General features: G+C 38.0%; 1 protein-coding gene across 3 annotated transcripts in view; it reads left to right on the top strand.

Annotated features, from left to right (window-relative positions):
• The first annotated feature begins 400 nt into the window (after positions 1 to 400).
• The window catches only part of LOC125842309 (aberrant root formation protein 4), a 24,465-nt gene continuing 11,786 nt past the window's right edge, over positions 401 to 13,079 (top strand). For 2 of the 3 annotated variants that reach the window (XM_049521591.1, XM_049521593.1), the window contains exons 1-10: positions 401 to 582; positions 679 to 843; positions 960 to 1,109; positions 1,716 to 1,788; positions 3,708 to 3,883; positions 3,952 to 4,011; positions 4,146 to 4,293; positions 4,563 to 4,622; positions 4,721 to 4,992; positions 5,065 to 5,136. In XM_049521591.1, the coding sequence (XP_049377548.1) occupies positions 508 to 582; positions 679 to 843; positions 960 to 1,109; positions 1,716 to 1,788; positions 3,708 to 3,883; positions 3,952 to 4,011; positions 4,146 to 4,293; positions 4,563 to 4,622; positions 4,721 to 4,992; positions 5,065 to 5,136 (1,251 nt within the window). In that variant the 5' untranslated portion in view covers positions 401 to 507. The remainder of the gene's footprint in view (positions 583 to 678; positions 844 to 959; positions 1,110 to 1,715; positions 1,789 to 3,707; positions 3,884 to 3,951; positions 4,012 to 4,145; positions 4,294 to 4,562; positions 4,623 to 4,720; positions 4,993 to 5,064; positions 5,137 to 13,079) is intronic. The other variant, XM_049521592.1, reaches the window with a different exon arrangement.

A 13,079-nucleotide genomic window follows, 5' to 3' on the forward strand; every position in this document is an offset into this window, starting at 1 on the left:
AGAGTTACATTGATAGGGGATTAAATATTAAAAGAAGTTACATTTTTTTACATTAATGCTATAAATCATGACTTAAAATATTTGAAAATTATATAGGAAAATTGAGCGACCCTCTAAATTATATTCTTGCCACATAAGTTGGAACAAAGAGAATAATATATTATTTTAAAATTATGAAAATTCTATAGGTAACAATAGTTTATAACTTAATTTTCTAAAAAAAGTATCTAAAAAAATTTGGACGGCTCTCTAAATTTTATATGTGTCACATAAATTATATATATGAGGCTCGTGTTGACAGTCATCTCTCTTGGTATCTAAAAATAAAATATGTGTTACATAAATTAGTACAAAATAAATAATATATATCGGGCTGTGCTGACACGCTCACCTAATAGTATAGTTGTGATGAGAAGAAGGTTTCCCGCGAAGTCGCTTGGAAGGGAGTCGTGTATCTGCTAGTAAGGAACCCTCCACAGCATCGCCGGCGGAGAGAGATAGATTAGAATGTCGGAAGAGAAACCACATCTCTCCGATTCCCTCATTCCTCGCCTCCAACAGACCCTGACTACATGCTCTCAAGTAAGCCACAAAACACACCGACTCTCTCCCTACATGATTATTTATAGTCATATCTTTAACCTCAAACATTATTGATGAGTTTTCTTATATCTTTAGTTGATTGAAGCCGGTGACTTTAGCAATTCCGATGGATTACTCACCGGGCTTGCCGATTTCCTTACTCCCATCTCGGAAGAAGCATCAAATCTTGATTTAGAGACAACATCATTCCAGATTCTTACTGAAATTCATTGTTTCATAAGCGCACCTTCCAGAAACCAGGCAATTCCGTCAAATTTAGTGTTTTCCCCTTCTCTTAAGTAATAAAATTGGAAGTAGAAGTGATTTACTGTATTGTTTGGAAAACGATTTTTTGTGATCTTTATACTTTGTTGCAGGAAGTTATTGATGCTTTGTCCTTTGAGTTGCCCAAGGTAGTATGTAAATTTGCATGTGCATCCAAAAGCTGCTCCGAGATTGCTGAACTCATTGTTGGACATCTAGTTAGTATGTGTTCTCCGCGGGAAATGCTATCAATTCTTTGCGAGGTATGAATTTGTTCTAGCTCTACATTTATGGTTCTTTCTTTATTGGAGTTCTTTATAAAATTCTGTGATACATTGTTCAGAATCAGAGTACTAAGTAAAATCCTGCAGAGCATGTCAGCAGTATGCAGCCATGTCATCATCATCTTAAGTAAATAAATGAGGAATTAGCGTGTTTAACTTTTCTCTTATAAAGAGCTTTGAATGGAAGAATACTGTTGTCTTTGACAATTTTACTGTGTAGCTTGTATTATTCTACCTAATTGCACATTAAAAATCTGGAGCCATTTTATTGAGAGTTGGACGCCAACTGTTCTAGGTTGTTCTGTACCAATTTCCATTTACCCTCATCTGATTGCTATTTCTTTGATAGGAGAAATTCCTAAGAGAGATAGCAGTTGATTTATGAGGATTAGAGTTTCAAGTAACTTCCATGTCGCTTCTAACTTTAATATAGTGCCTGATTAGTGAGTCAGGCTCAATTAGTTTATTTTTTGGGGGCTCACATACTGTAGTTTAAAGATAGTATACAATGCTGACTCTTTATAGGTTTGTGCTTGTAAACATTTTGTTCTCCGTTTTTATGATGGTCTATGTTAAAATTTTCAGGCACTAAGTTCTCCAACTGAAATGTTCAGGGTTCCTTGCTATTTTTCTCCTCTTATTGGTGGCCTCGCCAAAGGTAATCCATAATTTCATTGATTGACAATTTACTATTAGACTAGAGGAAATAGGTTAAAACTGTGTAGTGATATTTGTTAAGGTGGTAAAAAGCGGAAATCTCATAATGTTATTGTTGAGTCCACACAAGGATATTGGAACTTATTTTCACGCCAGAAATTAGAAGTTACGTCTGGTATACACCTTTTATGAACTCTCAAATGATTTAGGTGTTCCTAAAACAACACAATTACACTCTGAAGCTCGTGGAATCTGTGAGCTCCTGCAATGCTTTATTTGTATTTTGTATTTTTTCTTAAGGAAGAGGATTGTTAAAACTTTATTAATCCCAAGTACCGTTTGAATGGTAACTTCTGTTTCTTTCCCCTTCCATTCATATGATGGAACTGTCAAAAGTGAGAGCCGCATACTAAAATCCAACTTGAGTGCACTTGGCTTGCCTTTTATCCTGGTGGTTTAGACCCGATGTGTTTCTATAGCATCTAAACATCCCAACTTCATTGCTGGAGCTATTCCTCTTCTGGTAATGGAATGAACTGAGGGTAATAGTTGTGGATCTCTTAGTACTGATGGAAGAACACAATTACAACTTCAATATCCTAGATTGAGAACCTGATGCTGAATAAGAAAATGCTATGACAAAATGTACGTCTAAACAAGAAATACTAATGGATAAAAAATTTGAGGTTATGGATTTTATATTGAATTGGAGGCTCCTGTTTAAAGTTCAGGAAATTGTTTATGAGGGATGTTAAATGCTTTAATTAGTGTCTTTTTAAGAAAATATTTTAGAGAGAATGAAGAGGAGGCTCTTTGGAGGATAATCATGAGAGAAATATAGGACGACTGTAATGGAACTGTGAGAAATATATTATTGAAATTGTGGATCTACATTATTACATTGAGACCCTATTTATAGACACTACATTGGACTCCTTTTCAAATTAGGATTCCTATTCCTATGACTCTTTCTCCAATTAGGATTCCTATTCCTATTCCTATTCTAAGTAGGATTTATATATTTATTCCTATTCTAACACTCCCCTCAAGCTAGTGCATATGAATCATATGTACCTAGCTTGTTACTGATATAATTAATACAAGGACCGATGATGGACTTGGTGAAGATATCTGCGAGTTGATCATTCGACTTCACAAATTTTGTAACAATATCTCCTGAGAGTATCTTTTCTTTGACAAAGTGACAGTCAATCTCAATGTGCTTAGTCCTTTCATGAAACACTGGATTCGATGCGATTTGAAGTGCCGCTTGATTATCACACACAAGTTTGAAGGACATGAACTCTTTCTTTCTGGATTGTAGAGAGAAGTAGGAACTGCTCTTTCTAGCAGCCATCCCAAAGTATTCTTAATCCAGCAAAAGCCACTTAAGTTGCTACTTGGATTTAGAGGCTTTGACACTATGCCGAAATTGAAAACTTGTCTTGCATTAAGTGAGTAACAGTATACATGAAGAGCTCCTTATACAGGTGTCTCAGTCTGCTTCACAAGTAATATCTCTTCATCTAACAATGTAAGTAGATATGCTACAATTAAAAATAAAAATATCCTAGGCATCCTATATAATATTCTGTACTTAGAGTTCAATGAATCTTGACATATTTTAAAATATAACTTTTTGTTTATTTGACCTTCAACACACTCAAACTCAAGTTAGTTAAATAACTTGAGTTTGTGAGTCAAAACAAAAAAAATCAAGTTTAATTCGTCTGGTTGAGTTTTATCTCCTTGCTGCCTCAATAAGTAAATTCGAAGTTAATTTCGTTGGTCTAAAATTTCAGCAAACTTTAGTGCCAGTAGTTCGTGAAGGTTTATTAATCCTCTAAATGGAACTTGGCTATTAGCATTCTTTTGTCAGCAATGTCATGATTGGATTTCTACCTTATACGTTGGTTTCAGTTATAATACTCATCAAAAGACGGCAATTTGAGCAAGTGAAAGCTGCAGTTCCTGTTATTCTTGGTGTTTTAAAGTCCATGTCCTTAGAGGCAGATGAGGAAGGAAAAGATACTGAGGACTTATTCCACAAAGCAATTGCTCTTGCAGATTCAATACAAGCTGTTTGCAAATTGTTGGTCCGTGATATTCCCGTATTCTGCATCTTGTTTTCTTGTGATTACCCTAATTGATCTTTGCTTCACAGGAACAGAAAGATAAGAAAAAACTCTGTGCTCTGTTGGGCATGTTTGTCCTGCAAGTCATGGTCAGTGTTCCTTAGACTCAATGCAAAATCCAGCTTGAGCTCTTCTGGTTCTTGTTTGAGGCCATTATGATGTTTCCCGGAAATCCAACTTTAATCAATGTCTGTCTGTGACAAAATTCCATTCCTGCATGCAGGCTCTTGTTTCAATTGCAATGGGGCATAACATTTCAAGTCTTCTTCCCATTATGATACACCTGTCACACTTTCTTCCAATCTGTGGTTTATCATATGAGGGATTAATTACTGGACTTGATGTAGACAAGTTCACAACCATATGTGGAGGTAAATCATGCATCCTTATTTTCTTCTTATGTTTGTGGTACCGATCCTTTTGTAGGTAGTGGTGGGTGTTAGATTTTTCTCCTTTTTTGTTAAAAGATTTTTTAATATAGGCCTTGGAATGTAATTATTCCTATATTGTTCGCTATCGTCAGTTACAAAATGTTTGCTAATTTCCCTGCATGATAATTTAGGATAACGTTTTCGTTTTACTAGGAAGTGAGAAATCGTTCATGCATATGTGCCTTTTAATGCCCTATTGAAATTTCCAGATGACGGGGATGATAACATGGCTTGCTTTTCTCATGTCAAGCATGGCGGATCACTTGCAGGTCAGTGTTTTCTGGATTTAATTAATTGTTCTTCCTCTCACCAGATGTTTGCTACCTTCCCACTCGCCTGTCTATATTTTCCCTGATATATTGTGCAGTAATCTGGGGTTACAAATCCAATGAAACATCAGTGGCTGCTGATACAGATTTTGAAGCAGTGAAAAATGAACTTCAAAAGAACCAGACTAAAAGATGGCAGGCAATAGGCATGTTAAAGTACGTCTTCTCAAGTGTTGACCTATCATGGGAATTGAAAGTGCATGCTCTTGATTTCCTGCTTTGCATTATGGATGGATGTATGCACCAAGAAATTCAAAACGATTCGATGGACTACTCCACATATGTGCCTACTCTATATACGTCATTGCAGGTGAAGTGTTGCAACATCTTGGGTTCTTTTGAGCTGTTCTACTTGCGCCTAAAGTTGACGCGCACTGTGTAGGCGATTGAAATGGTCATTATATATGCACCAAATGCTGTTTTGCGGAAGAAATCTTTTGATACTCTGATGAAGGTAAAAACATTTTTCCTTGTGCTTTGAAGTTTCTTATTTTGGTGCAGAAAACCTTTCTCATTATTATCATAGCGGAATTACATGACTCCTGTCTGGAGAAAAAATTGACCCTCAGAAAGATGATATTTCTTGCAAATTGTAATATCAGCATATGTTGCGTTTGTAAGTTATCCCTCTATGAATCTCTCAATGTTCTCTTACTCTTACCTGAGGGTATGGAGGAAAATGAATCGATGTTTTTCTTTGAATATCTTTTCTTATAGGTTGCCAGGTCCTCATTTCTCACGTTTCTTATATTAAAATTAATTTGGAGAGTTTATCTTACAGTTAAAATGAAAGTACTGCATAATTGCAGTTCAGGTGCCCTGTCGAATATTAGAGACTAGAGCATAACTTGTTCTCTGGTTCGAATTTTAAACTACTTAGGCTTAAATTCCATGTGGCCAGATATTTGTTCAAGGAAGAAAAATGAGTGTCTTGGTTTTATTATCCAAAGTGGTGAGAGACATAAGAGTACTGTCAATCTAACTCCTTTTTTTTCTTCTCTTCTTTCTGATAAAGTGGAAAACGATTATAAAAGAAAAAGAGGATGGTGGACTGTGGGTAAGGAGTCTGAAAATGCATGATAAAAGTTTATTTTTAAGTGGCTCTGGAGATACAGTAAGGAAAGTGATGAGATTTGGCAGCAAGTTTTGGATGCCATATATGGTGCAAAAGTAGGTGTGGAAACAAAATCCTTCACAATAGAAAAGTTGTGGGGGAATCTGAAAGATGATTAGTGATTGCTGCGATGAATTTCTACAGTTCACCAGATCGGAGGTGGGAAGTGGTAGGAGGATTATATTTTGGATGGACACGGTGTGGAAATGAGAGCTTCAAAAGCAGGTTTCCAGTCTTGTTCAAATGTGCTTTGAATTAAAAGGGTTACATTATAGAATTTAATTCAACAATCGGATGGAGTGTTACTTTTAGAAGAAACCTAACGACAACAACCTCATCATACCAGTGAAATCCCACAAAGTGGGAAGTGGGGTCTGGGGAAGGTAGAGTGTACACATATCTTCCCTCATCTTTGATGCTCTTCACTTGATCCAAGTCTCAGTCCTCTCTCTCGCCTTGTCTAGTTTGTACATCTTTTTATCTCCACCCTCGCCCCCTAAGCTCGACATACAAGCATTCAAAAATTGTCGTTTTCGCTGCCATAACCGGTTTCTTCGTCACCTTATACCTTTCCTTATTCATCAACTTTTCCTCCCCGTCCTTGCTTTCCACCAACTTTGCATTAACAGTTTTCTTTGCTTCCACTTTTCCTTGGACTTCTCCATTCCACTACCAATTCTCTCGTTAACCACCAAAGTATCCCCTCGAAATCACTAGCATCTCTTTAGGTGCTTTCCTAATGCAACCGGCTGTCCTATCCCGCATGATGTTCGCATCCCCATTACTCTCCCAAGTCCCCTTCGCCAACAACCTCTCCCCCATTTCCCAAGCTTGGGTAGGGGTAAGGCGCACCCTCATATGACATCCTCTTTTTCCCCTTCCTCCCTTTTAATCTCCAAGTCCATCGCCAATAGCTTATGCTGGGTAGTATGATTTTCACTCGGGATAACCTTGCAGTCCTTACAAAGGCCTCTATCATCCTTTCTAAGGAGTAAGTAATCAATCTGGGTTTGGGCCACTGAACTAGGAAAGGTAACCAAGTGGTTCTCCTTCTTCGGAGTACAAATTATCTATCACCAACTAGAAAACTTTAGCAAAATCCAAAAGCGACGCTCCTCTGTTTCTAACCTCAAGACCAAAGCCTCCATACACATTGTCAAAACCACTGTGATCACTGAAATCTCCGCCAATGAATAACTTCTCAGAAGGCGGTATACCCCTCACTAGTTCATCCAAATCCTCCTAGAAGTTGCTTCTTAACCTCATCGTCCAAGCCCACTTGCGGTGCGTATGCACTTATAATGTTCAAGGTAAACCCTCCAATGACTAGCTTAATCATCATTATCTTGTCATTGGTCCTTCTAGTCTCCACCACTTGCTCTCTTAGGTCCCCTATCTACTAAAGTGCCTACTTCATTCCTATCCCTCGAGCCTCTTGAGTATCACAACTTAAACATATCCATATCCCGAGCCTTGGTTCCTACCCGTTTGGTCTCCTGGATACAAGTATACTAATCTTCATTTTCTTGAGCATCTTCACTAGCTCTATGGACTTTACTCTCAATGTCCCTATATTCCAAGAACCCACTCTCAACCTAGACAACCCCTTAACCTACTAATCACTCTTGCCCCTTGCCCCCGGACCCAATGACATCGCCTTATTCTACCATCACTCTAATTTCAGTTTTTGAAATGAAATATTTGCTACAATGTTATTGCTATTGATATTTTGTTATTGTTTTTTGACAAAGAATATTTTTGTTATTTATATATGCAATTAAATATTTTAAAGTCTTTGATATTAATTGACACCTCACTTCTTCTTCTTCTTAACCAGTAGGTTGTGCACTCCAATTTTAGTTTTTGAAATGAAATATTTGCTACAATGTTATTGCTATTGATATTTTTGTTATTTGTATATGCAATTAAATATTTAAAAGTTTTTGATATTAATTGACGCCTCACTTCAAAAAGGCAAGCGCACAGACCCTTGTCGCCTTTCGTTGTCCAAAACATTGAATGCACAATAGATAGTAACAAGGAAATACTACAACAAAATAATACTACAAACAGACTATACAAAATAATAGATGGTGGTAGAAATCGAAGAACAAAAGTAGTCCTACGACTACTAGTAAGGGAAACAAGACAAAACATTCATATCTATTAGTATGGATGCACTCCTACCTACTAACTTTCTACCTAATTCGTGTCTTCCACACCTTCCTATCATGTCATCGGTAAGCTGCAATTGCGCCATGTCCTGTCTAATCACCTCTTCCCATCCCTTAGCCCATTTTTATTTTCTTTGGTGATGGATGTATTGCTGCGACACATTCAAAGTGAGGTGCTATGGTGTATGTTATTTGCGGATGACTTAGTTTTGATTGACGGGACTCGTGCAGAGTTAATGCTTAGTTGGAGGTTTGAAGACAGACCCCTGGAGTCTTAAGGTTCAAGTTGAGCAGGACCAAGCTATATACTTTGAGTACATGTTTAGTGGTGTGACGCATGAGGCTGCTATGGAAGTGAGGCTTGATACTAGGTTATCCAAAGAGAGGTAGTTTCACATATCTTGGGTTGATTATCCAGGGAAATGGAGAGATTGACGAGGATGTCACTCACTGTATTGGTGTAGGGGTGGATGAAATATAGGCTCGCATCTGAAGTCTCGTGTTATAAGAGGTGTCACCTAAACTTAAAAGCAAGTTTGTAGTTAGACCAACTATGTTGTATGGGGTGGAGTGTTGACCAGTCAAGAACTCACAATTTGAAGATGAAAATGGTGGAGAGGAGAATGTTGTGATGGATGTGTAGATATACTAGGAGAGATAAAATAAAAATGAGGATATTTGAGACAAGTTGGGAGTGACTTCGCTGAAAGACAAGATGCGAGAAGAGGGGTTGAGATGACTCAGTCATGTGATGATTAGATGTGTGGATACTCCAGTGGGTTGGTATGAGACGTTAGTTATGGATGGATTCAAGATAGGTAGAGGTAGACCAACTCCATCAACACGGGAAGTGCTGAGTCTCCTCCCACTGTTCATACTCGGGTCTTGGCTCCATCATACATGTCCTTAATTGACCTAGTGTACGCCACAGGTACACCTCTAGCACTTCCATAGAACATTCTTAGGGACTTTGTCGTAAGCACCATGTGAAAGTCCTTCCCTCTCCTTATACTGCTCCACTAGTCTTCTTACGAGATGAATGGCTTCTTTAGTTGAGCGTCCTGTCATAAATTTGAAATGGTTTTTGGAGATAGTCAAACCTCCCTCACCCTTATCTCTACCACCCTCTCTCAAACCTCCATTTTGTGGCTTAATAGCTTAATACTCCTATAGTTGTTGTAATTCTGAATGTCACCCTTGTTCTTGTAGAACGGAATCATAGTAACCATCTCCATGCTTTAGGCATCTTCGTCGTCTTGAAAACAACTCCGTCAGCCACTCCATACCTACCTCGCCTGTTCTCTTCCAAAAGTCCATCAGAATCTCTCTTGGCTCAGTTGGTCTACCCCTATGCATTCTACGAATAGCACCCTTAACCTCCTCAACCTTTATACACCTACAATACCCATAATGGCAACGCCTCTCTTAGTGCTCCAAATCCTCCCGCGCTATGCCTTTGTCTCGTTCTTCGTTTAGGAGTTTGTGGAAGTATGACTTCCATCTCCTTCTAATGAGTACCTCCTCCACTAATACTCTATCATCCACATCCTTGATGCACTTCACTTGATCAAGGTCGTGGGCCTTCCTCTCTCTAGCTTTGGCTAGCTTGTATAACTTTTTATCCCCCCCTCCTTTGTCCTCTAATTTTGCATACAAGCGCTCAAAGGTTTCTGTTTTTGCTGCTTTAACCGCTAACTTCCCTTCCTTCCTAGCCATCTTATACTTATCCCTATTCAGCCGCTTCTCCTCCTTGTCTTTACTCTCTACCAACTTCGTGTAAGCCACCTTCTTTGTTTCCACCTTCCCTTGTACTTTTCCATTGCAGCACCAGTCCTTTCTATGTCTACTTGGTCGGCCTCTCGAGACACCCAACACCTCTCTATTTGTCTCCCTAATGCAACTGGCTGTCTTATCCCACATATTGCCCACATCCCCACCACTCCCCTAAGCTCTCATAGCCACCAACTTCTCCCCTATCTCCAGGGCACTCCCATTGTCAAGCTACCCCATTTGATCCTTGTCCAGTCATCCTCAGCCCTCTTCTTCCTATCCTTTCTGATCTCCAAATCCATCACCAAGAGCTTATGTTGGGTCAAAAGATTCTCACTTGGGATAACTTTAAAGTCTTTACAAAAACCTTTATCACCCTCTCTAAGGAGTAAAAAGTCTATTTGAGTCTTGACCACCGAACTACGGAAGGTAACCAAGTGTTCCTCCTTCAGTAACTCAAATTGGCTACCAACAACCCAAAGGCTCTCGCAAAATCCAAAAGTGAGAATTAGAAATGAACTATCAACTAAAAAATAAGCAGATTGAAAACAGAGGTAGCAATTGATCAAGAAAACTGGAAAATCGAATAATAAACTAAAGATCAATACTAACAAGAACCGAGAGTGAACAATCAGCTAATTTATAAAAGCAGCAATGAAACCTAGAAAAGCTGAACAAGAAGTAAAGACATAGGCAAAAATGAGCAAGCAACTAGAAAACAGATGCAATAACGAACAGGATAACTAGAAGATTTGACAGAAGCAGCAATTGACCAAGAAAACTGGAAAATCGAATAATAAACTGAAAAACAACACTAACAAAAACAGAGAGTGAATGATCAGTTCTATTATTGAGGCAGCAATGAAAGCTAGAAAAGCTGAACAAGAAGTAAAAACATAGGCAAAAATGGGCAAGCAACTAGAAAACAGATGCAATAACGAAGAAGAAACTAACAGAAAATATAGGCAGAAATTGACAGTACAGTGGAAATAAGTCAGCAGTGAAAAAGAAATTCACACAAGAAGCTAAAAATCCTAGGTAGAAATGGACAAGAAACTAAAAACAAGGGGCTAATTGGAAGATAGAACCTGGAAAAAAGAACTCAGCGAGATCTGGATGTTTGCAGATTTGAATGATTGAATCAATGAATTGATCTATTGAGTACTCCAGTTCCAGTGATTCCATAAACAAGGATTGGGCTGATTTGTGGGGAATGCTGATGGAGTCGGTGACTCTAATGTCGATCGACGCCGCAACTTCTTGACCAGTTAGGGAATGACTTTGCGAAGTAGCCGAAAATTGCTCACTGCTACGAGTATTGCTCCATTTTGATACTGTTCAGACCTCGTTGATATAGATATCGCCATAAAATAGCATTTCTTCTCCAGTTAGATCAGATCTGGGTTGGCAACGCGGTGACATCTGCATGTTCATGGAGTTTTGAAAAATCCAAACATCTCTGAGATAGATAGAGAGGTAGGAATCTCTTGAACGAACTGCACTCCTATGTATACGTCAGGAGTTCATTGATGAGAAGGGACTGGGGAAAGCTTGAACCCAATTTCTGCGGGAATGAAATATGTGCGCAACTGAAATTTCTGGGGAGTTATACATTTGTGTACTGATAAGACCGTATACTATTTCTTGAAGCTCAATCTTTCCCCCGGATGAACCATATAGCCAAGAGACACCAAGAGATGGTTCGACAACGCGGTGACATATGGGAGATGGGTTGGCGATGCTGACAGTATGTGGAAACCTAAATGATTGGAAAATAGACAGTTTTTGCAAATTGCCAACTACTTCAACAACTGAATTCATGTTCAATAAAACAAGATAGAGCGGACAAGCTAGTTTGGGTCAACAGTATGGATAAGTTATTCTCAGTCAATAACTGTTACAAAACCATGTTGTTGCAACAGTTCAGTCAGGGAGACTGGCTATGGAAAGATGATTTGAAAAACCAAAGCACCTACGGAAGCAACTTTTTTGGTTTGCTAGCAGATAGGATGCTTGCCAAAAACAGAACAAGTTACAAATGAGAAATTTTTCCCTGTGCAGCAGATGCTATTTCTGCAATTCAGACGAGGAAACAGTTGAACATCTTTTCTTGCATTGCAGAGTTTCAAGATTAATGCTGGGAACTTTTCTTTAGCACAATGGGAATATCTTTGGTGTTACCAGAGAAAATTAGTAGCTTGTTGTGGAAGTGTGGCAATCTCAGGAGGTTAAAAGGAGCTTAAAGCCAATATGGAGAACTATTCTCAATTGTATAATGTGTACCTTATGACTGGAAAGAAACAGCATACTTTGATGGGAAGAAGTTACAGATTAAAAAATATATGCATTAAAAATTCTTACTTTTGGTGTGATAGCAACACTTTAGATATGATGGATAAGTATTTGGATTTTTGTACTTGCAAGGAGATAATATGTAGTATTGGATTATAGAGTTTGCTGCTAACTCCTGAACCTTTTTCTGTACCATCTTCGTTCTCTTTAAATCAAGTCCTTACTTATCAAAAAGAAAATCTACTCTTGTATTATAAGGTATCTATCTTAACACCTGCATATTTCCAACACTCATCAATTGAATATGGTAGACTTTAGAGGCCCAATATGCACTCTTATATACCTTTCTTGGTCTTAAAAACTATTTTATAGAACTTTGCCTTTCGCTTTGACACATACCCTTCTCAAACATAACATTCAGTAGCATTTCTTTGTTTCAACTATCCTATTTCAATTATATATGTAACATCTTCATCTATCATACCATTCTCTTGAAACATTGAGCGTAGATAAAACTATTTACGTTAGAGGCCCCACAATGCCGTCTAATCTTGCCTAAACCTCATTCTATTTTGTGCTAGATGAATTGCAGTGCATGAACCCAGTCTTCTAGTGATCCTTAAATACTTACTCTATAGTGTTTCTTCAATTTTCATAGATCAAACTTTGTCCATTCCTCAAGATTAAATTTATTCTAATCATTGCTTAGGTTAAGCCAAAAGTCATAAGTTAGCTTAAAATCCTAACTTATGACTAGGGGTGGTAGAATGGGTAATTAATATGGGTATCCACTCATATTTACCCATTTTAAATGGGTTAGGTATCCAACTCATTTGAAAATGGGTAAAAACGAATAATACCCATATTACCCATTTAAAAGTGGGTAGTTAAATGGATAAAATGGGTAAAAGATGTTCTTTCACACAAAAAAAAAGTGATAAAGGGTGGGGTAGTAAGAAAGTCTTTTTTTTAAAAAATGAAACTTTCTTTTTACATTTTTTTGGGATAGGGGGGCGTGGGGGGAGGGGGCTGGTAGGGGGTAGGGGG

This window comes from Solanum stenotomum, chromosome 10, assembly GCF_019186545.1.
Source record: "Solanum stenotomum isolate F172 chromosome 10, ASM1918654v1, whole genome shotgun sequence".
Taxonomy (NCBI): domain Eukaryota; kingdom Viridiplantae; phylum Streptophyta; class Magnoliopsida; order Solanales; family Solanaceae; genus Solanum; species Solanum stenotomum.